The sequence below is a fragment of the Microsporum canis genome, genomic scaffold (genome assembly GCF_000151145.1).
Source record: "Microsporum canis CBS 113480 supercont1.5 genomic scaffold, whole genome shotgun sequence".
Classification (NCBI taxonomy): Eukaryota; Fungi; Ascomycota; class Eurotiomycetes; order Onygenales; family Arthrodermataceae; genus Microsporum; species Microsporum canis.
Genome location: NW_003299165.1, coordinates 137,083 through 159,970, shown reverse-complemented (window position 1 = coordinate 159,970; position 22,888 = coordinate 137,083). Strand labels below are relative to the sequence as shown.

The following is a 22,888-nucleotide window of genomic DNA, read 5'->3' as shown; positions in this document are numbered from 1 at the left end:
CAAATTACTGACACAATGGCACGCTTAAGCCACCTTCTACTTGCCTCTCTCTCCATCTTTAACGGTGTACTTGCATCCAAATCTGCCGTCTTGGACCTCACACCTGATAACTTCGACAGCGTTGTCCTGAACTCCGGCAAACCAGGTCTTGTTGAATTCTTTGCGCCATGGTGTGGACACTGCAAGAACCTCGCTCCCGTCTACGAAGAACTAGGCCATGCATTTGCATCTAGCAGCGAGAAGGTACATATCAGCAAAGTCGATGCCGATGCCCACCGACCTCTAGGCAAAAGATTCGGCGTCCAGGGCTTCCCCACACTCAAGTGGTTTGATGGAAAGAGTGATAAGCCAGAAGATTATAGCGGTGGAAGGGATATAGAGAGCTTGACCAAGTTCGTTGCCGACAAAACGGGCATCAAGCCCAAGGCAAAGAAGACCCAGCCTAGCGATGTTCAGATGTTGACTGATTCTACCTTTGATAAGACTATTGGTGGTGATAAGGATGTTTTCGTTGCTTTCACTGCCCCCTGGTGTGGACGTATGTGTCTTACCCCGCTTCCACAGAAGTCATTTGGAAAACATCTGATGCTAACTGATAAACCGGACTAGACTGCAAAACCCTTGCTCCAATCTGGGAGACTCTGGCAACCGACTTCATCCTGGAGCCCAACGTTGTTATTGCCAAGGTTGATGCCGAAGCTGAAAATTCCAAAGCTACTGCGAAAGCCAACGGCGTTGCTTCTTATCCAACGATCAAGTTCTTCCCTCGTGGTTCCAAGGAAGCTGTCCCATACTCCGGTGGCCGAACCGAGAAGGCCTTTATCGACTTCCTGAACGAGAAGTGCGGAACCCACCGTGAAGTTGGTGGTGGTTTGAACGATAAGGCGGGCACTATCGAAACCCTCGATGCTATTGTGGCGAAATACATTTCGGGAACTAATCTCGAGACCATGGTCACTGAGATTATGGAAGCTGCTAGGTCTCTTTCGGCCAAATACGCCGATTACTACGTCAAGGCTGGAAAGAAGTTGCTGGAGAACGCCGAGTATGCTAAATCGGAGCTTGCTCGACTGCAACGTATCTTGAACAAGGGCAACCTTGCCCCTGAGAAGATTGATGACTTGATTTCACGAAGCAACATCCTTCGTCGCTTCTTAAGTGATGAGAAGGCTAAGGAAGAGTTGTAGTCGCTTTTAAATCATCATGTTTATCTGCCATATTGTTGGAGGGCAAATTATCTTCTGAAAAAGTAGGCGGAGCTCTGATCGTTTTATGCTGCATATGATTATGAGAAAAACTGTTCCCGTGATTAGACGCTGTTTTCTACACTTGGAAGCGATGACTTGAACATGCACAGTTACTTTGATCTTTATCAAAATGGATATTCAAATAGGGTATATAGCTAAATCAGCACGTTTAGAAATCCACCATCTCTTCGAGGTATAAACTGGAAGGTAGACTTATATCCTCTCTTTAGACGAAGCTTCTCGTGCTTCATGACCTTTTCCAATAAAGGCCATGTGCCGTTGACTATTCGGTATTGGTAGCCATTCGGAAGTTCCGCCGTCATCCAGAGATTTATTACTTCATTACTTCATAAAAGTGGTAACTTTTAAGTAGACTGAGAAGAGTCACGGGAGGAAGCGATCGAATTTTCCAGCTCATCAATCCGCCGCGACATATCATCCACTACGACATGATGACATTAGATCTCTGTTCAAGAGTATCAAATAATGATGTACTCGTATAGAAATGAGGTATAGGTAAAGTATAAGTGTAATAGAGGCACAAATCCTCACATTTGCCTAATATTTCCGTAGACACATTTTCGAAGCGGTTCTGCAGCTGATCCAACAACTCGTCAACGGCGGTCACAAGTTGTTGCGCACTGTTCTCGTCTGATGCCTTTCAATAGATAATACGTTAGTCGACAGGTACATTCAATATCATAAAGCACAGAAGAACTCGATACGCCCAGCAACTTACTCCTTTCTGCGAAGACTGTGGATCGGTATTGGGGGATGCGACGTAGGTAGAATTGCGGTTAGAAGCACTCATGTTTCCGATTCGGTAAGATTCGAAAAGTATACCCCTGTTTTCAGCCGCTCCTGCTAGATATAAAACTGCTGGAATGATAGAAACGAAAGGAGTATATAACAGGATGATATCTCCAGCCCGCGCGTTGGTTTTTCATCTCCAGTTTCTTGACGTTCAAAAAAAAAAAACATAGAAAGTGGTAATCAGATAAGATAAGATAAAGTTCAAATTACTAATAAAACCTAACCGTTTATGCTTTAGCTCGCCATCCAAATTTTTCTAAGCAGAAGATTTGGTGATAGCAAATTCCCTTCAGCACAGAAACACACTCTTTTTTTTTTTTTTGAGAGGGCCGTCTCTCATCTGGGATACGGTCAGTAACAATTGAGTATCAAGTATGACGAAGAAAAGTAAGCTTCTTTCGGCCTTGGACGCACACAAAGGGCGCAATTTCGAACTAGAGCGCCAGAAAAAATTGCAAAAGGAAGCAAGCAAGAGGAAGAATGACAAACAATTGAAAAACGCAGAGGAGGAAGGAGAAGAAAATGCTGAGCAGTCGGTGAGATAAGCAAGAATTTGGTACACGAAAATATATGGGAACAAATATAACTGCTAACACGTTATGCCTGCGCGCAGAATGGGGATGTCACTCACATAAATGGAAAAGAGAAATCAAATGGTGAAAAGGCTAAGGGCCAAAAGGGCATGAAAATGGTTGACGATAAGAAGAAGCAAGAGGACAATGAGAGCGAGGAAGAGGAAGACGCAGTCACAGATAGCGCAGAAAACGAGGCTAACGAAGGCCGAGATGAGGATGAGGAAGTAGATGATGAAGAGGACCAGGAGGGGGAGGAGGAGGAGGATATCCCACTTTCAGACCTATCTGGCGATGAAGCCGCAGATGTTATTCCTCATCAACGACTAACTATTAACAACTCCGCTGCGATTTTATCCTCCCTGAAGCGGATATCCTTCATAAACGACCAGACGCCATTCTCAGAACATCAATCTCTCACCTCCACAGAAACAATGGACATCCCCGATCCAAACGACGATCTCAACCGAGAGCTAGCATTTTATAAGGTCTGTGCCGCTGCCGCAAAGACTGGAAGAACGCTATTGAAGAAAGAAGGAATACCATTCTCAAGGCCCACAGACTACTTTGCGGAGATGGTGAAGGATGATGAACACATGGATAAGATTAAGAAGAAGATGTACGAAGAAGCTGCTAGCAAGAAGGCCAGCGCAGACGCAAAGAAGCAGAGGGATTTGAAGAAGTTTGGAAAACAAGTGCAAATCGCCAAGATACAAGAACGACAGAAAGAAAAGAGGGAGACGCTGGAAAAGATCAATGATTTGAAGAGAAGTATGCTATTCTACTTTGTCGTTCATCACCTTGTTTCTTTATTGGACATAACGGCTAATATGACATGCTTCAACAATAGAACGCAGAGGAGCAGGCAATGGTGAAGCCGAAGAAAGCGAACTCTTTGATGTTGCGCTTGAAGAATCCAGTAGGTCTGACTCCCGCCGCGGACCCCGAGGCAAGGATGGCGAGGGATCTCGCTCAAAGAGACAGAAGAAAGACGCCAAATTTGGTTTCGGCGGTAAGAAGCGCTTCGCAAAAAGTGGCGACGCTATATCCAGTGGCGATTTGAGCTCGTTCTCTACCAGTAAAATGAAGGGAAAGAAAACGGGGGCAGCGAAGAGGTTAGGCAAAGGTAGACGCCAGGCGAGGCGATAGGAAACATAAAAATCAATTCCATAAACTGTAACTTTACAACCGGTTGTATGCGTAGGGTTGAAATGGCGATAGCCTGTAAATCTGAGCTGAATGCATTCAACATTGTATGTTCATTAAAACGGATTCAGTTTCTACCAATTCTGGACATGATCAAAGTGTGAAATTAATTAGAAGGCTTATGGACTGTATATATGTTTTAATGTAATCGGTATGATATACACTTAACAACATAAGCATCGTCTGTGCAAAGAATAAACACAATGGTTTATCTTCGATGTTCTTGCTCCAACTTCCACAGCGACAACCCAGGAGGCGGCGAGGATGCCTTCTACATATGGCCGGGCCCATTGCCCTTGTGCATCATAAGACACATCTCCGGATTTTGTGTAGGCTCTGGCTCAGGAGAGTGAGGCACATTTCATGCTATACGTGGAGATGCCACTTGAAGGCGTCCACCTAAGCTTTGGTCCCTGACTTGGCTGTAAAAAGGCCAAGCACATAGACGCTTCGCTGGTATGGTAGACATGTAAAGCAGTTGAGCTCTCCGCAAGAAATTGGTGTGAGCTTTGCAACATGATAGTCTTTCATAGGTCCATATTAGTAGGGGTAAGATCGTTGGAATTTTCCATTATACCTTGAAGCGCGGGGCCGCCCAAATCACGGATACGGCTCAGAAGATGGTTTACCGAAACGTTTACATTGAGACGCTGTTCCGCAAACACCAAATCAAGCTTTGACTGGGTATCATCCGCGTGGACAAGGTTATGGTCATCGATTGCTTCTTTCGATCTCTTCAAGGTGGCTTTTGGTATTTGCTTACCACAGCCTGGCACGGGGCAAACCCATGTATCTGAGGGGACGTGGCCGTTGGTGGATACGGTATCGTTTTCGGTATCTTGGTTGAGCTCCAGCTCAGAATTAGATATGTAACGGTTCTCGGTTACTTCCACATTGAGTGGTTCATGTAACAACTGCGGTCCTCCTTTTGTTGGCGTATCTTCTGCAACAAGGATATCTTCCATGTCTTCGTCAGAGTCAACAGAGGCATAATCCCGATTCCGTTTGCCTGCCTTTTCGGATGCTGAGCTCATTTTTGGGCGAAGGATAGATTTGCGGTTTCTTCGCTTTCGATTCTTCTTAACAGAGACCTCTTCTTCTTCTTCTTTTTCTCTTTCTTCTTTTTCTTCTTCTTCTTCTGACTCCGAGTTGGATTCAGACTCGTTCAGGTTCCGCCGGAGTTGAAGAGGCGTTGAGCAATCTGCCGGAGTATTCTCAACTTCTGCAGCTTCTTTCAGCTGCCGATATATTGCTCTTCGATGCCAATCGGAGGATATATTTTGTGCCTCATCCATAAGTTTTATCACGCATCCCGCTCTTGAATTTACGACGTTGATTGCATCCTCTAATGAGCTCATCTCGTATTTCTTGAGCAGTTCCTCAGCCACGCTCTTCAGATGCAGTTTCCTTTGAGCCAAGAGTCCAGCATCTTTCATCTCAAGGATAATCTCGAATATAGCGCTCGCCTGTGACTTCTCTGATTCGGTGTTATCTCTACTAGAGGAGACATCTAGAGCCATGTCTGATTCTCCGTCTTTCTCCGGTTTAACATTGCCGAATTGGTCCTAGAGCTTTGTTAGCTACTAGAGAAGACTAGCATTATGGAAGAGAAATAGATACCGGAAACTCTTCACGTAGATGAGCATAAACCAAGGTGCTTGGCCAGTCAATGTCCTCTTTGCCTTGGATCATCTGTCGTATCAGAAATTCATGGTGTTTGTGGAAGACCTCCAACGACTCTTCAGCGTCCTCACATGCACCGTGAGTATGCCGTGTATACTATCACGATTCAGCCATCAGTCCATCCACACGGCAAACCAGGTGAGATTGCAGGTTACGAACCTCATCCAACAGAAACTCCCATGTTGGCTTCCATTTCTTCCCCTTTCGTTTCTTAGGCTGGTTTTGGTCTACTAGGAAATATAAAAGATCAACAGCCTCAACAACTTCGTTGAACATAGGCTTGTAACCCTTCGCGGGAGAAATCGAGAACCACCCCGCATCACTAGCTGCCCAAATTCCAACGCCGCCATCACCATCTTGTCCGTATGCATAGTGTGTCACATTTTGAATGATTACACGCTTTCGAAGGTAGTCACCGTCCAGAACTACGCGACGTACCAGGGCGAACTGTCAGCATAGGAACTCCAGAGCGGGGGGTAGGTGAATTGTAGATTATGGAGTAGACGGGGACACATTAAACTCGCATTTTTTGACATACCAAGAGACTCCTGGCCTTCGTCGACTTCTTCCAGCTGGCCGGTAACCGTTAAAGGGTTATCCTCTGAAGCAGAGAGGATGTTCGCATAGCGCGTCTTGCCAGGAATGTAGACCTTGACTTCGTTTAAAGTGAACTCCTCCCAGTCATTCTCATCTGTCAAGGCAGGATCCCTGGACGCTAGAACCTTTTCTATGCGTGCTGTCATATCTCCGAAACCACCATGATGGCGAACTGTATCAACACCAAAGCTCGCGGTGCTTGTTTTCGGAGGTTGTGATGTCAAAAATAAAAAGTTGCGACAAAACTTCGATAAACATGAACAGGTAATGTAATTACTGTATTTTGACATTATCCATATCAAAGAGCCTCTAGATACTGGTATGTAAGTTACACAGCCTAATTTCTTACAATTGTTGAAGCTTCAAAATGTTGCATTTTTCTACTTTCAAGTTGTCATGATAGCATCAATTATTCTATATTTCAGCTATTATTTGACTGATACTGGGCTATTCTAGGTTCTACTTTAGTGCTAGATAATCTCTCTTGCAAGATTCTTTCCTCGATGAGCTTTCGTCGCCTGCCTTTGAAGCTTCACTCCGCAATGTCTGACGCTGCCAGGACTATGGACGGCGTTTTTGGTTAGTTTAATGGCCCTGGATCTATAATTCTTGCAGTGCTACGGGCTAGTTGCTGATACTATATTTGCATAGCTGTTCACAAACCAGCCGATATTACCTCCGCACAAGTTCTTCGTGATCTCCAGAAGCAATTCAATCGATCAGAGTTCTTTAAACCCTGGCTAGAAGCAGAGCGTCAAAGGTTGAGAGAGGAGCCCTCTTGGAATAACCGTCGTCGAGGCAAAAAGTCGAAGTGGATAGACGTCAAGCTTGGCCATGGCGGAACACTGGATCCAATTGCTACTGGAGTCTTGATTACAGCCGTAGGCAAAGGCACAAAGCAGCTCAACAACTTTCTGGCCTGCACAAAAACGTACGAGGCCGTCGTGCTCTTTGGTGTTGCAACAGATAGTTATGATCGTGTTGGGAAGGTCGTGAGCCGCGCACCCTACGAGCATGTTACAAGGGAGAAGGTGGAGGAGGCGTTGAAGCAATTTCGCGGCAAGATAATGCAGCGGCCTTCTATATTCTCCGCATTGAAAGTGAATGGAAAGAAACTCTATGAATATGCGAGAGAGGGTAAAGAGCCTCCGGCCGAAATCCTAGAAAGACCTGTCGAGGTTTCAAATCTCGAAATTGTTGAATGGTATGAAGGGGGCTCACATAAATACGTGTGGCCCACCGAAGAAGCAGGCGGGCCGGAGAAAGATGTTGCGAAGAAGATGCTTGCAAAGGGCTCTTCTTCTAGCCCAGCAACGAATGATTTTGCCGTTGGTGAGAACTCAGACCAGAAAGAAGGGACAAGCCACAAAAGGAAATCCCCACCACCATCAGATACAGCTGATAAAAAGCTACAGAAAGGCATACAGGAAGGTGAATCTATCCTTCCGGCAAAGAGACGGAAGTTGGACTCGGAAGATCAGAGTGACCAAAATACTACAAGTGAAAACAAAGAAATATCGTCTACAACCACACCTGCAGCAGAACCGGAGCCATCCGAAAAACCTCCTGCCGTAAAGCTGACGATGACCGTATCTTCGGGGTTCTATGTTAGGTCACTATCCCATGATCTAGGACTTGCTCTTGGAAGCAATGCCATAATGAGCGAGCTGGTACGGACGAGACAAGGGGACTTCGAACTATCTCCCGATAAGACTCTCCAATATTCGGATATGGAAGCCGGCGAGAGTGTATGGGCCCCTAAGCTCCAGCGGTTCTTAGACGAATGGAAGGATAAAGGGACCCAGCAGACTGAGCCTTCGGTTTATGATACGCCTGTTGCAGCAGATGCCAATGAGGCATAAAATTACACTATCCTATCTATGCATATATTACTTTAATTCACTATTGCATGGCAGATGTAAATATACATGCTTGACAGGCACCGCGGATGCTTCGAGTCTAACACAGCAATTTAAATAGCAAGTAGAAGCTTCAATGGCAATGCATGACTGTCTATATTTGCAGGATACGACTGGGTAAATTGAAAGGGATAAGAAAAGAATCAAAAGAGCTAAGTGTCGCCTACCCAGAACAAAACACCCTCAAAAATCACAGACTGAACAAAGGGAGAAAATTGAATACAGAAAATAGATGGTATAACGGACCTGATTCCGGTGACGGAAATCAAATGAGGACGCCAAATAGGGAAATTTCTGAGACTGGTATAGCAATGAAGAAAGAATGAGCGAAGAAAAGGAGTGGGTAAATGGCCAGGGCAAAGACTAAGGAAGAACGCAGAGAGAGAGGATTCGATAAAATGACGACCCTGATTATTTTTTTTTCTTGTCCAGTGGAAAGGGAAGAGCAGACAACTTGAAGGAGAATCAATTAGGATATATTGAGAATAGTGGGCAGATGGGATAATGTGAAGGAACGAATAGATTGAAGGAGGTTTGATAGAGAAATTAGAAGTAGAAATACAAGGTAAATGAGGGGAATATGGCGCGAGTCTTGATCCTGGTGTAGATTACCTGTGATTCTTCCAACACAGCTTCAGAGTCAACGACATTCCCAACGGTTGACAAGTTGAAGTTGAACCAAAGGTATATCCAGAGTGACAAGGAGGCCGAGAGGATAAGAAAAGTAGTAACGACAGTCGATAGGGGAGAGCGAGAGGGAGCGTTGTGGAACCACCAAACAGGATATCATAATATCATAGAACTCATGAAATAGAAGGGTCGCAAAATATCTGAATTAATCACCTGCGGGTGTATTTAGATTAATGGAGGAAGGGAAATAAAGGCAAGGAAAATAAAGTGCAACGAAAGGAGGATGCAAAGCGCAATTTTGCAGGGTGTGAAGAAAAGCGAAAGGCATTTTGAGGGCGATTATTGGGTATAAGCACGGTGAGCCTCGATAAGAGCTATAAAATCAGATATTAGTACAACAATGGCAATGGGCTGAGTTTTGGCGTCGGGGTGGTCTCTTACTTTGAAGAGTGATATTTTGTCCCTGCTTTGATTCACAGGCACATTGAAGCGTATTTCCATCACAGAAATCTAGAAGGATGCTATTGGGTAGCTCCTGTCTATCATGGTCGGGCACATATGGTCTTCGGAATTCAGAAAGGTGGTAGCGTTTCACGGTATTTCGGGGATTTCCATCAATCGTTCCAGGAGTAAGAGTCAAGTATCCTCCTTCGTCGACGCGCATAAATCTACGCTTCCACAACAGGGTGTCAGGGAATTGAACGTTGACTTCACCAACATCGACGCCGTGAATTGACGCCTGTGCGCTGCCATCTAAAGATTCGTCTATCTTTGGTGGTGGTGGGGCGGTAGCCGATATCTTATGATCTTTGGCAGTGGATTTTCGTCGAGAGTTTGTAGTGATGGACGACATGCGGCGAATGATTCGCAGCTTGCGCGATCCTTTCTTATCTTCCTTCGTTTCATCTAGGCTATCAGCGTTATAATGAGCTACGTCGCTTGAAGAGTGGGAATGTGTGGAGTCAAACAGTGGTCGAGAGGGGATGGGGACCCTGTTGTTTATGGTATCGGACGGAGAAGATCTATGGCCACTGTATGAGTTTCGTTTTGAGCCTGTGCTCGAACATATCGAATGGCGTTTTTCAGGGCTCCTGATACTCAGGTTGGAAGGCTGGGAAGCGGTTTCTCCGTTCTGTTCAACTATAATCTCACTGCGTTGAAGGCCCAGAGAGTTCGGCTCTGAGTCTGATGGGTTCTCAGACGCACCGGCAGATGCACCGCGAACAATCCTAGCTGTGACAGAGACTGATTTTGATTTGGGTCGGTTTACTACTTTGGAGTCATTACTTTTAGTAGCATTATCAGCAGCTTGAGGTAGAGCTAAGTTGCTGGGTGAGGGTGAGATGGTTCCTGGAGATTGGGATATTGAAGTTCGTTTCCGGAATTTCTCAAACGCGGAGGGTGATACAGATTTTGGATGCTCGGGTCTGTTTGGAGCTTTGTCTGGGGCCGAACTGGCTTCACGGCTTGAGAACATTTCCAAAGCCTTGATACGCTTTGAAATGCCAGAAGAGACGTTTACCTTCTTTGCCACGAGTACGGGAGCGGACTTTTCGGACTCAAAGAAGGCTCTGGATGAAGCAACGCCGGCTGGAAGTGCTTCGATGTCAGATCTAATAGAGGAATTGGAAACCATGCGAGAACCGTTCCAGCGTTCAACAGGAGAGAGACCCTTCCCGCCATTACTCGTAGGCGTACGGGGAATCGTGATGGGCCGAGCCTCTTGTAAGGTTGCACTCCCAAGCTCCTCCATGAAAGAATCATCGGAAAGAAGCATGTCTTCTTCGGTATTGCTGACGCTTGATGGTATTTGAATGGGATCCAGCATTGCAATTCGTTTTTCCTTGGTACCGGCCACTCCAGCATCAGAAGCATCCATATCCGATTTGGGTTCTTTAATTGCCCCATGTTCCTCATTCGAGACATCGTTATTTTCAACCTGGATGACAGGTGACGGTACACCAGACACCCCTTCTTTTATATCAGAAGTCCCATCCTTTGCGTCTCGGGGAGTAGGTATATCTAGACTAAGCTCAGAGTCTGAATCGGCGACTACGGTAACTTGAGGAGGGCATTGTTCCGCATTCCCGTTGGAAGTAGCTGCATCTTGTACAGGTTTGGGCGAACTCTCATTGGTAATGTCGGGGATCACATCAGCAATGCTCGACTGAGAGGAGTTGGCATATCTGGTGTGTTTCGAAAGGACGTCTGATTCGGTGTCTGACACGTTTCGTAGAGTTGAAGGAGAGCTTATTGCTACGGAAGATTTTTCGATCGACTGAGAGGCGACAGAGGAGGAAAGGGAGGAGTCGGGGGAGTCTTGAGGGAGGTTAGAAACTATGGAAGAGCTCGTGGTTTGCTCCTCAGGCTCGACCATCTGTTCTGGTTGTGAAGCCGGGTTGTCAACGACCATCTTCGGTGCAGAGTAGACTACCGGTTTAAGGAGCTCCAATCCCTCAGGAGGTGTCTGAGGAGGTGTGAGCTTGGGGTCCGCCTCCTTTTCAGCAGCAGGCTGACAGTAGGTTTTCTTCTGATTTAATGCAATTGAAGTGTGTGACGGTGATAATCCAACAGCCGAGTCAGGCGTTGATGCCTCCGAAGAAGGTGTTTGTACAGACTCCTGCATTTCTGGCGACGTTGTAATTTTTCTGCTCTCAGAGACAGCTGTCTGACTGACTTGTGGTGTATTAGCAGCATCCTTGTCAATAGTTGGGCCCACAAACGCCGATCCTTCTTTAGTGACTATTTTGCTAGGGACTTCTCCATTATCCTTTTGCCCCTTTGGCTCTGGTATTTGTTCTGGAGCCTTCGATGCAGCTTTCCTTGGATGTTTTGCCATCTGCTGCCTCCGTAGTTCTAGAGCTCGCATCAGACGCTGTTTCTCTGGAGTCATCCCAATGGTCGTGGCACAGCTTCGAAGCGATCTGGGAGACGAAGGGGCATGTCTCGAAAAGGATCCAATTATCACTGGCGGTGGGACTAGTAAAGGAGGAACAGGAGGTGTTGTTCCATGAGCTTGGGGATCATTTTGATCATAGTCCGGCTGCGACTTTGGGCGTGACACAGACTGCTTCCTTGACCGCATTCCCACAGGCAGCGATGCAACCGGCCGAGGTTCATGAGAGCGAGTCATGGAGCCTGCCGTCTTGGGTCGGCCGTTGGCATCCAGCGATGGTCGAGGGCCGAGTCGTACTTTTGGCCTATGCATGCTTATCTGATCTAGATCGCGGAATGATGGCCTGACGGACTGAGAGGACATTCGTGACTCCGGGAGAGGCTGGGATAGTTGGTCGAGTAGATGCTGTTGATGGATGCCATTGGCGCCTCTTGGAGTATTCAGATCGGGAACTGGAGGTAATGGTTTAGTTGAGACTGCCTCTGAGAATAGGAGGGCGCTTCCTGGCCGGGATTTCGAACCTCCATCTCGCAACATCTTCTGGTTTGGCACAGCGGTTGCCTCTGAGGCTCCACTGAAGACACTTTCCGTCCTGCTACGGCTGGAAGAGGATGGAGCAGGTTTGGTGGGCTTTTCTTCATCCGATCCATTCTCCTCCGCGTCTTCCGTGATTTCTCCCAGGCGTTGTTGCCGCAGTGAGCTGTTGGATGAAGTCATAGAGCCGGATGCGGCGTGAAGCATACAAGTGGAAGAGAGGGCATTTTCGCTGAGTTCAGAGGGGGTGCTAAGTGAGAACACAGTATCGTGAGGAGAGAACCGGTCTAGGATCGATTGAAATTGGACAGTTATTCGGGCTAGACGGGTGAGAAAAGTCAGTAACATATAGGTCAGGGGGGGTTGCAGGCGATAAAATGAAGGTATATATAAGTTGTATTCATGCAGAAAGCCACGAAGATTAAAATACCTTGGATCAGCCTAGAGATTCCTTCAGGCACATATCTGAGTATGATCTTTCGCCGGCGATACTGTAGAAAGCCATAGAGCGGCGATTTCTCCTGGTATGCGGTTATGGTCGAGCGTATCTCCACGACGCCGCCGGTCCCCTTGTGAAGAAGAGCAACGACATCTCGCGAAACATATTTGAGTAGAAACCTATGGGTGCCAGTTAGAAACCGTCGCACGGAATATATATATATGTATATACAATAAATGTTGAATAAAAGATGAACCGCGGCCGTCTCTCCGTGATGAACCACGGTTACGGCGCCCAACTCAATTGAAGGGACCAGGGCAAGGGAAACTCACCATCCACCGGCCTCTGTGAGCGCACTCTGGTATGACTCGATGATAGAGGGATCATCTAACCCATTAAGCGACATGACGGGTTCTGCATTGGAATCGGAGCTCGCAACAGAAGGACGAGAGAAAAGCCACGGGTCAGGCCAGCAGTGACACGACGAGCAGGTAGTTCTTGGGTTTATCTCAGGGGGGGCGAAATCTCGATATCACCAGGTATGTAAACTCGCGACGACGGCCAAAAGGAAGCAGACAGCAAAAAGGCCGAAAAGAAGAAGAAGAAAAGAAAACGGAGAGACGAAGACGACGACGCAGATGAAGATGAAGATGAAAGGGAAGAAGAAAAGAAGTTGCGCGAAGGGGGATGTTTTTTTTTTTTTCCTTTTGGGGGGTGGGACCGCTGGACCGCTGGATGTGCTGCCCAAAACTACATACTAGCAAAGCGTCTTCTGGTTCTCTTTTGCTTCTCTCTTCTACCATGGCTGGTCCTGTTTTTTTTTTTCTCTTTGATGGAAGACAGACAAACGGCCTTCTTTTCTTTTTGTTCTCGGCGGTCCTGGCTGAAACACAGCTCTGGTTGTGAGGCCGCTGCAGTGCCGTCTTCCTCTACAGTCTTCTATTCTACCACCAAGCTAGATAAGTACCATCACACAGAGAGCAACAAGCTAACTGACTCTTCATAGTATATAGACCTCCCGATATGCAGATCTGATGGTTCTACGCCAGACCAAAGTGACATGTCACCGATCTCGCCTCCAAAAACCCTGCTAGGCGAAGTTATGCCTACTATGTATATATGTGTGAATATATATTTATATATATGGATTCGAGATGAAGGCAACACTCATAGTCAGGGGTATCTATCTCTCTGCCTTTGAAAAAAAAAAAAGGGAAAAAAAAGAACGATCCACCCGCGCTAAAGATTCAAAATACAACTATCGCCATCTCGGAATATATATATATTAAAAAAGATGAGTTGCTTGATGAACTCTCTAGATCCTGAAACTTGGGTCTGCTTCGGCGGTGTTCCTGACCCAGGAACCAATACATGACATCTCGCCTCTCGAGAGGTATTTACGCCTTCCATACGGAGTACATCCATCTTACATATTACGAAGAACTCCCCTAATTACGGAAGCACGACACAGTAAAAGTGTTATTTATACGGGAAGCCAGCAGAACTAGCAATTGGCTGCCAACCGGAGATCGGCAAGGCGTTGTCAGGCCTCTACCATGCCGCGTCCATCTTTGCTTGCTGCCAAAGCTCCGGCATGGCATTATCCCCAATCATCGTGGTTTCATGATGGTTTTGCTTTTTTTTTTTTTTTTTTTTTTTTTTTCTCCCTTTTGGCCTCTTCATCACTCCGTCATTGTTGGGCCTTGAGAAAGTGTGTGCGACTTTCTTTTTTAAAAATAGCCACCCTTGTCCCAAGAACCGGATCCAAACTTGGACACTCAGAGCGCGTGGAAGGGCCTTTCTTAAGGCAGATTCAATTCAAGCCATCCTCCTCGTTCATTCTCATTTTTTGCCAGACAGGCCGTGTCTTCTTGCTATACTAACCAGGCAGCCGAGCTATCCTGCAATCTCTCTCTGATAACCGTCCAATTTATCATTGTCAGGGGGGTAGCTCGATCTTTTTTTTAAACAGTGGTACCTCGCCTTGGCTATCGTGTGGGGATACCCCGGCTATCCTGGGCAAACCCCAATACAAGCCAAACAGCAGTCTCACAAGCCCCTCTAACGCTTCTCTTCTGCGACATATATAGTATAGCGATCTTATTACACCAGGATAGGGCGCGGTAAATGAGAACCTACCAGGTTAACTGATCGCGGGGAAGAGACGTACAGGAGTACAAAGCCATCACACATCTGCCCTCAAAATGGGTTGGTCAGTACGAAGTAAGCAGTAAGATGGCAAGGGTTTCGATATCAACTTTCAACGCAGGGAATGCAGAATAGCCAGATATCATCCTGGTTACGCACTGTGAACGAACAGGCTAGCTGCATGAATTAAATCGAAGAAGCTCTTCTTCTGGTATAAGCTCCGCCATCGACAATCCTAGCCTATACTCGGGTCAACACTCGCAGGATCTTCCCAGCTTTCGGCTTCCTCCGCTGGTCGACAGCTTGATCATAGAGACGCTGGAAGGTTAATCATGTGACAGTATTTATGGATCCAGCAAGGCCAAGAGGACAAGTTAAAGACGCAGATAAATGAAAGATACATCCACGTCAACATCGAGAGTACGGAGTAAGCTACACGATGGCGTCCCAGGATACACAGCAGTCGGCACGATGTCTGCCAATGAAAGCCGAGACCATCGCTGGGAGCTCGTCGGAAAAACAGACTGCGGTTCTGGACATACTCTTCGAGCCATCCGAGGCGCTTCATGACCTGGCGGTTCCCTTGCTCCAGACGCCCTTTAACTCATACAGCGAGCTCATCAACTGCGTAGGGGCTAAACTACACCAGCTAGCCGAGAGAGCGGCATCCGATGACAGCGACAAGCAAGTCCTCTATGACATCCTGGGCTCGCATCCTCGTCTCGGAGCCTCAAAGGCTACACATCTCAGTGACTTTAGTAAACTTGAGCAGGCGAACCTCTCAACTCCGGGCGAGGGAGGCGAAGAAGCTCAGCAATTAGAGAAGTTAAATGAAGAATATGAAAAGACCTTTCCTGGTTTACGATACGTGTATGTTTATTTTATTTCTACGGCGCCCATTTCTTTTCCTACAATACGTGTTAAATTTTACTTTTCTGCCAGGGTGTTCGTATGCGGGCGGAGGAGAGATGTCATTATGGAGGATATGCGTCATCGCATCGATGCCGGAGATGTCTCTAGAGAAATTAATACTACTATAACGGTAAGTTTGCTCCCATGCCCCCGATCTTACTGTCTCTATTCCATATAATAATAATACATGAATTAAATATAACTTGCTCTAGGCCATGTGTGACATTGCAAAGGATAGGGCACGTAAGTCCGGGGTATTCTGAGGATATATTTCTGTGTCTACATAGATGAGTTGGATACACCCCCGGCGGCAGTATACACGAAAAGAATTAAGCCAACAAAGAAACGAGCATCCAATTCGTCTGTATGGTCTCACAGCGAGACTTTTTGAAAGCTTGACCAGGTGTGGCATTTGTCCCTGCATTTGATACCTAAATTTCGAAGCAGAATGCCAATAAATATTTGAGAAGCATGAATATATAATACAAGAGGGAGGAAATTTTAACAACTCATTTGAAAGGCCAGGCTTTAGCCCAGGCGTCAGCTGATTCTTTATCACCACCTGCATAGTACTCAATAAACTGCTCCCGACAAAGGTCAAGTTTTTGCTTGAGTTGCTCATAATCTTCATGGCTCACCCAACCTTCCCACCCGCGGACAGCTCCGCCTAAGGCTTCCAGCACATCACTCATCCGCGCCATGCCTTCTGCCCACTTCAATTCCAACTCCTTCTGCTGCTCAATAGCTTCACTTGAGTATTCCAGAGGGCATGGAACATTCTTTTTTATAATAAGTTGATCCCAAAGGCTGGCAATCTTCATCAGCAGGCCCTGTAGGGGTACTTCTCCATCGTTCATAATCACACCAGCAAGACCAACAGCTTGTCCTTTCATTGTTTCCTGGTAGCGCAGCGCATGATAGGCAGGTAAGTTCATTTCAGCCGAGAAAGCCTCGTAGAATTTATAGAGGCTTTGTGCGATAAGCAATTCTTTCGCTTTGGCTTTTCCATCTTCATCCAGATCTTCAAAATTCTCCGGTAAAGAAGGCGCCACCAAACCTTCACCACACATTGGTCCTTTGTATGCCAGAAAAGCAGGATGTGTAACTTGGTCAAATAAAGGGGTGACATGAGCATTCTGCCAATCGATTAATCCAACAATTTCGGTAGGTCTCTCAGGAGCTACAAAGATATTATCCAGATGAAGGTCATTATGCCACAGAACAGGGACTTGGCAGCTCTCTGCTGGCAGAATATATTCAGCCACTTTGAGGAAATCATGGCACACTGAAAGTTTAAGAGCATGGTCGGGTTTATACCCTCCAGGACCAACAATCCCTTCAGGTCGAAGAGGCCGCCGTGGATTCTGGATGGCCTTCATTTCCCGATGGCACACTGCCACAATGAACTCTTTCGTAGTTTTCCCTAATTGACTAGTTAGTTATCGAGCTAGAATTATCGGAAATATAGAATATATATTGTACTCACAAGGACCGCGATCTAACAGAAGTTCTCCTTTAAGATCATCAAAGAAGCGTCGATCTGTGATTGGACCAAGAACCCAGCGACCATTTTCGAAGGCTGGCAAATGTTTGGTCCCTGTTGGAATGTCTTCCGGGTAATAGAGAGAGCCAATACCCTGGAGAGGATTATTCAACAGCTTAACATCAAGATTAACAATGGCCTGAACAATATCCGTTTTTTCTTCACTTGTCAAACGAGGCCAGATTTCTTTAAGAGAAGTACCCGCCGCCTTCTCCATGACAATGTACTCGGCTCCAACTGGACTTTTTGATGCATTAGAGTTCCAGGCAAGCACCTTAGGAACTGGAATGCCAAGTACATTTCTAGCCTAGAAAGGTCAGTGTACAGATCAGAATGGAGAGACATGTGGACGTACAAAATCCATGGTAGCAACTTCACTAGCAGTCGTAAAGTGAGGCATGCCAGAATTGGGATTAGGGACTCGCGCAAGGACTTGAGATCCATCACTCATGTTTAAAAGAAAACTCTTGTTGAAATCCCCTTCTGCCAGTTTCTCAAATTTGATACATGATTCAGGCCGTTTATTCAAGCATCTTGCCGCAACTGCTACTAGTGCATCAATGTTGAATTGAACCTGGCGAGCTCCAAGCTGCTGAGCCTCATTGAACAACCAGCGTCCGGAGGTTTAGCGATAAAAGTCAGGACTGTCACCTGGAACATATCAAAACCATAACATTTTGAAGCCATTCGAGGTCATCATACTGTATCGTCTCGTTGACAATGCCGGTGCTATTGCCGTACTTCCAACCTTTGATGAAGATGATTTCCCCAACAGAGCTAGCAATCGGAGGACCGATGCCAGTTTTAAAGACATTTGTTCAGCTTAGGAACATTAACACCAAAACGATCAATGAAAAAACTTGGTGTAGCCAAAAAACTGGTACTTATCGATGTAAGTTGATGTCAGTAGTTTGTTGCTGCGTTGTGATTGGCTACTCATCTATTATCTGATGTAATTATATAATCAGATCTGATAAGCGGGCCGAGAGTTAGTCCGCCAGTGGGTAATTTCCTTTCTTGGAAAGTATTTACTTTTCGTGACTATTGAAATATTTTTCAGGGATGTTGAATGTAGGAGCCAAAGTCGACTTCACTATCTTCAATGGACTCCTACGCTCTAGATACGAAGAGCGCACTTGGCGGCCCGGTATGGGGTATATAGATACCTCGCGATTTCATGACAGGCCGCTTTTGAGCGTCGTTAAACAATGGCGGATGTTATATTAGACGCTGCGGCCACACAACGGGGTGAGACATCAGACGCCCTACGGCGAGGTTCGGGGAGTATAGACCGGGCGACTATCGCGAATCAACCGAGACGAGTAGTAGCTGGGGATGCAAGTAAGTGGCCCGCCCCGTTCGATATAGTTCATGCTCCCTCTGTCCGATCTGCGCGAGTCTCAAAGCCTGCGGGCGATCCACCACGCTGAGCCGCCAAGTCATCGATATGTACACTATGTATACACATCTTGATGTTCTTAAAAGATATTAACGAATTATTGCATCCGTACTATTACCAGGCTCGACGAATGACGGTTCCATCTATGCGAACAGCCACCAGAATCCCAACCCCGAAACCCTGAAGGATGTCAGCCCACGGCCTCAGCCAAACACCACAGGCTCAAGCTTGAGAACACAGATATCGCAGATTTCGGTATCGGGGCGCCAAAAACAATTATCTGGCCCTCCAGTATCACTCTCCCGCTACGATGCACAGGATCAGTCGCCTATCGACCCTTTATCACAGGTACGTCATCGTTTTAATGTACGCAATGCTATGCAGGGATATTTCCTTGCTGAGTATGAGCTCTCTCTGGTGTTCAATATATAGATCATACACCCCTCCATCTTACTATCTACAAGTATCTACAGTTTAAGTAACTAATGAATATTGTTTCTACTCCGCAGCACATCTTGAAAAGAACAAACACGGAGAAATCCCTCTCCGTAAGGGCCAGGCCTAGACTCTCTTTCGAAACAGAACCACTGGCTTTAGAGGGCCACCTACCACGTCTATCCGAGGACGGGTCATCCGCTACTAGGCCCGATGCTGGTGCGGGGCAGGCGCAGACTAAGGACAAGAAGTGAGCTGGCTTTATGTTGACCGAATGGGGTTCTTCATAGGTTGCTAATTGCTATACTAGGAAGGGAGTTTCATTCCTAAGTCGGATAATTGGGGGGAAGAGAAAGGGATCAGTCTCCAAATCAAAGGATGACATTTCAGAGTTGGACGAGCAACGAACAACTGGCTTAGATACTGAGGTCTTTGCACACCCAGTAGGCTATATACCGCGGTACCCACCCCCGCCAAAGTATATTAAAGTACGATCGAAGTACGCAAAGAAAAGGGCATTCGATCGATTGTTTCTTGCCCAAGAGCTCCGAGGAGCTCTACCGGAGGCTGAGATGGACTCGGCAGTATCTGAAACGAACGCAAATGGCAACAAGGCAGTATGGGCCGCAGAGTTCTCTAAAAATGGAAGATACCTTGCCGTTGCAGGACAGGATAAGCGAGTTCGAGTATGGGCTATTATTTCAAAAGCAGAGGACAGACATGCGCACGAAACCGAAGAAGAAGAAAGAAATGGCCAGGCAGCTGTGAGGTTAAGTGCACCTGTTTTTAAAACGCATCCCATTCGGTTATATGAAGGCCATATTGCCAGTATTGTTGATTTGAGTTGGAGCAAGGTAAGCCCCCTTCAGTAGCCGCCAAATTAATAATATATAGCTAATCTATATATAGAATGATTTTCTGCTCACTACATCAATGGACAAAACTGTGCGCCTATGGCATGTTTCGCGAGATGAATGCCTGTGTTGTTTTAAGCACGCCGATTTCGTCACATCCATTGAATTTCATCCCCGTGATGACCGTTTTTTCCTTGCTGGCTCGTTGGACTGCAAATTACGGTTATGGAGCATCCCTGACAAGGCAGTTGCCTATTGTGTGACTATCCCTGACATGATCACCGCCGTATCTTTCACACCGGATGGAAAGTATGCACTAGCAGGCTGTCTAAATGGACTCTGTGCCATCTATGAGACTGATGGAATGAAACCATTTTCACAACTCCATGTTCGGTCTGCTCGTGGTAAGAACGCCAAAGGAAGCAAAATCACCGGTATAGATACAATCATCCAGCCACCTTCAAATGAGAATGGTGCCGTGAAACTCCTAGTCACCAGCAACGACTCACGGATTCGCCTTTATAACTTCAAAGATAGAACATTAGAAGCCAAATTCCGTGGAAACGAGAATACTTCCAGTCAGATTCGCGCCAGCTTTAGTAGTGACGGACAGTATGCCATCTGTGGAAGTGAGGACGGCCGAGTTTATATTTGGCCTCTGGATTCAACGGAAAAATACCCCGACAAACGGCCGATTGAGTTCTTCGACGCCCACAGTTCGATTGTGACCACTGCCATAATGGCTCCTACGGTTAGTAAGAGGGTTTTGGGATCAACTGGGGATCTATTATATGACCTCTGTAACCCCCCTCCAGTTACCTTAGTTAGCGCTACAGCGTCAATTATTTCAAAAGACCAGGCACGAAATGATGAGGAGCCTGTACCACCACCAACACCGCAATCCCTCCAACCTCCTAGCCAACAAAAAGTGGAGGAGTCTCCAGCATATGTTGCACGATCTGCTCATCCGGGCGGTAACATCATTGTGACAGCTGATTACCATGGCACAATCAAGATATTCCGACAAGATTGCGGCTATCACAAACGTCGACATGAACTTTGGGAAACTAATTCTACATTCTCTAGGAAACTCTTGGGTCGTACGAATTCGGTGTCTACACGACACAGCGTAGCATCTTCGATTGGCAGGGAATCAAAAACCCCTTCGGAACGAATTTTGTCGTGGCGAAACTCCGTAGTAGGTGGCCCTGGCAATCGCAGTGTTGATAATCTACGTGGAACCCTTCAATCTGCCGGGCGTAGTGGCTCTCCTTCCAAACCACGGAATGCTTTTGTGGACACGCCTAAGCCCACTATAACAAATTCACCAGCCTCTCAACGATTCAGTGGTGGGACTTCATACAACCAACCCACACCACCTACAAGGTTGCTCGGCATCATTCAGTCTGAAGGGACAACTCCGTTCGGTCCCAAGGACGAAACTCCTCGACCTTTCGAGTTTAACACAAACGGGGGAGACCAGAGCTATATAACATGGAATAGGGCGCAGCCAGATGTTGGTCAAGAGGAATACAGCAGTACCAGTGGCTTTAACAGTAACGACGTTCCTAGTGATGACGATGTTGAATATGAGGAAGAGCTAGGGTGTTCTCAGTGCCAGGGCACGAATTTCAGAGCCACTCGACTTAAAAATGGGGAGCAGAGGTTAATATGTATACGATGCGGCTGTGCGGCATTGTAACAACACTCCTAGCCTGGTATACCAACTCCTGTTACTGGATCCACCATTACCGCCGGATCACTTTTCCTTCTTGTGAGCATAACTTCTACTGTGCTTTGTCATTTTTGAGCTCACCTTTTTTGTTCATTTCAGGTATATATGGTTTGGCGAAAATTGCATCAAGCGCATGAGAGGGGGTTTGGATTGGGTGAAGCATATAATTATATAACGATATACTTCGGTTTCCGGTCTGGTTGAGGGAAACCTGTGTACATTGATTTTTGCGTTAGAATGAACGAATGAATGAGATGTAGAAGTGTGTTTGCTATGTTTGTCTTCGACCTTACAAACCACAAAAAAAATGTCACGTCACAGCGATAAACCAAAATATCGAATCCACCACGCACGACGAAAGATATTTTATAATAAAACACACTACTTGCCACTACTACAATATCTGATGAAAGCGATATAGACGGAAACACCAGATATTTACTCCTCGATACCTAGGACCGGAGACATGGTTTACCTAACGACATCACAAGACTATCTCAAGCAGTCATCATTATTACTGGAAGCATACCCAGACACAGTACGTTGCGTCTTGCAGTATATACACAGCCAACATAAACTGGGAAACTACCTTGCAACCAAATAAATTACACTCCTGACGCAATTGGCAGGCTAACAATGTTCAATATTCCACATAGACCCGAATAACCACCAAATACTCATACCCCAAAAGACCATCAGCGAAAGAAAGATCCAAAGCAAAGTCGAAAGCAGCAACTTCAGAGTCCACCGAAGCTACAGAGCGGACGGCCGCGCCTGCAACACTTACCTTAAAAACATTCAACCCCACCACAGGAATATGTCTGAAATACCGGACGAACAAGGCCGCAGAGGTGGGCAGGTTGATCGCCGGGTTGGGCAAATTGAGTAGCGGTGCCCCGATTGAAGATTTTGTACCGACGCAGGTACCGGGTGGGACTGCAGTGGGTGGGACTGAAGATGTTGATATGCTTGAAGTTTCGACACAGGGTCTTGCATCGGCGCCAGTAGGAGAAGAAAAGGATGGGGTAAGTAGGAGTAATACTCCTGTTGCCGGTGGTGCTAGCGGGGAAGGCGGAGGGGGGAAGTCGGCAAAGGGGAAGAAGAAGGGTAAAGGCAAGAAATAGAGAGATAGACGATTTGGCGAAATAGAACGGCCTTTTATGATGAAAGAATAGTTATGCATTTACAAAATACTGATGGTTCGCTTTAATGTGAAATTTTAGAGGCTGTACGGAGTAATTATTGCTTGGACAGTGGTAAATCACATATACCGCATCCCAGGTTGGACAAAAACATAAGAGATAAATGAGGGTTTAATGATAAACA

At 46.3% G+C, this 22,888-nt stretch overlaps 8 protein-coding genes across 8 annotated transcripts; 5 read left to right on the top strand and 3 right to left on the bottom strand.

Moving 5' to 3' along the window:
* Positions 1-15: 15 nt before the first annotated feature.
* MCYG_05123 (disulfide-isomerase tigA) lies at positions 16-1,187 on the top strand (the record flags this gene model as incomplete). Its single annotated transcript, XM_002845208.1, has 2 exons — positions 16-538; positions 610-1,187. The coding sequence occupies 2 exons, from the start codon at positions 16-18 to the stop codon at positions 1,185-1,187; spliced, it is 1,101 nt and encodes a 366-aa protein (XP_002845254.1).
* Positions 1,188-2,434: 1,247 nt separating this feature from the next.
* Positions 2,435-3,781, top strand: MCYG_05122 (Ebp2p; the record flags this gene model as incomplete). Its single annotated transcript, XM_002845207.1, has 3 exons — positions 2,435-2,596; positions 2,674-3,403; positions 3,483-3,781. The coding sequence occupies 3 exons, from the start codon at positions 2,435-2,437 to the stop codon at positions 3,779-3,781; spliced, it is 1,191 nt and encodes a 396-aa protein (XP_002845253.1).
* A 456-nt stretch (positions 3,782-4,237) lies between these two features.
* On the bottom strand, positions 4,238-6,408 carry MCYG_05121 (conserved hypothetical protein; the record flags this gene model as incomplete). Its single annotated transcript, XM_002845206.1, has 4 exons — positions 4,238-4,362; positions 4,416-5,403; positions 5,657-5,946; positions 6,060-6,408. 4 exons carry the CDS (start codon positions 6,406-6,408, stop codon positions 4,238-4,240), a joined length of 1,752 nt encoding a protein of 583 aa, XP_002845252.1.
* Positions 6,409-6,660: 252 nt separating this feature from the next.
* Positions 6,661-7,980, top strand: MCYG_05120 (pseudouridine synthase; the record flags this gene model as incomplete). The annotated part of the gene is made up of 2 exons (XM_002845205.1): positions 6,661-6,697; positions 6,770-7,980. The coding sequence occupies 2 exons, from the start codon at positions 6,661-6,663 to the stop codon at positions 7,978-7,980; spliced, it is 1,248 nt and encodes a 415-aa protein (XP_002845251.1).
* Positions 7,981-9,006: 1,026 nt separating this feature from the next.
* Positions 9,007-12,942, bottom strand: MCYG_05119 (ankyrin repeat protein; the record flags this gene model as incomplete). The annotated part of the gene is made up of 4 exons (XM_002845204.1): positions 9,007-9,041; positions 9,109-12,384; positions 12,528-12,715; positions 12,869-12,942. 4 exons carry the CDS (start codon positions 12,940-12,942, stop codon positions 9,007-9,009), a joined length of 3,573 nt encoding a protein of 1,190 aa, XP_002845250.1.
* A 2,181-nt stretch (positions 12,943-15,123) lies between these two features.
* On the top strand, positions 15,124-15,774 carry MCYG_05118 (conserved hypothetical protein; the record flags this gene model as incomplete). The annotated part of the gene is made up of 2 exons (XM_002845203.1): positions 15,124-15,554; positions 15,627-15,774. 2 exons carry the CDS (start codon positions 15,124-15,126, stop codon positions 15,772-15,774), a joined length of 579 nt encoding a protein of 192 aa, XP_002845249.1.
* A 331-nt stretch (positions 15,775-16,105) lies between these two features.
* MCYG_05117 (phosphotransferase family protein) lies at positions 16,106-17,590 on the bottom strand (the record flags this gene model as incomplete). The annotated part of the gene is made up of 3 exons (XM_002845202.1): positions 16,106-17,019; positions 17,083-17,446; positions 17,495-17,590. The coding sequence occupies 3 exons, from the start codon at positions 17,588-17,590 to the stop codon at positions 16,106-16,108; spliced, it is 1,374 nt and encodes a 457-aa protein (XP_002845248.1).
* A 757-nt stretch (positions 17,591-18,347) lies between these two features.
* Positions 18,348-22,860, top strand: MCYG_05116 (WD repeat protein; the record flags this gene model as incomplete). Its single annotated transcript, XM_002845201.1, has 8 exons — positions 18,348-18,480; positions 18,660-18,886; positions 19,048-19,223; positions 19,284-19,827; positions 19,883-21,492; positions 22,019-22,100; positions 22,219-22,587; positions 22,786-22,860. The coding sequence occupies 8 exons, from the start codon at positions 18,348-18,350 to the stop codon at positions 22,858-22,860; spliced, it is 3,216 nt and encodes a 1,071-aa protein (XP_002845247.1).
* Between the last annotated feature and the right edge of the window lie 28 nt (positions 22,861-22,888).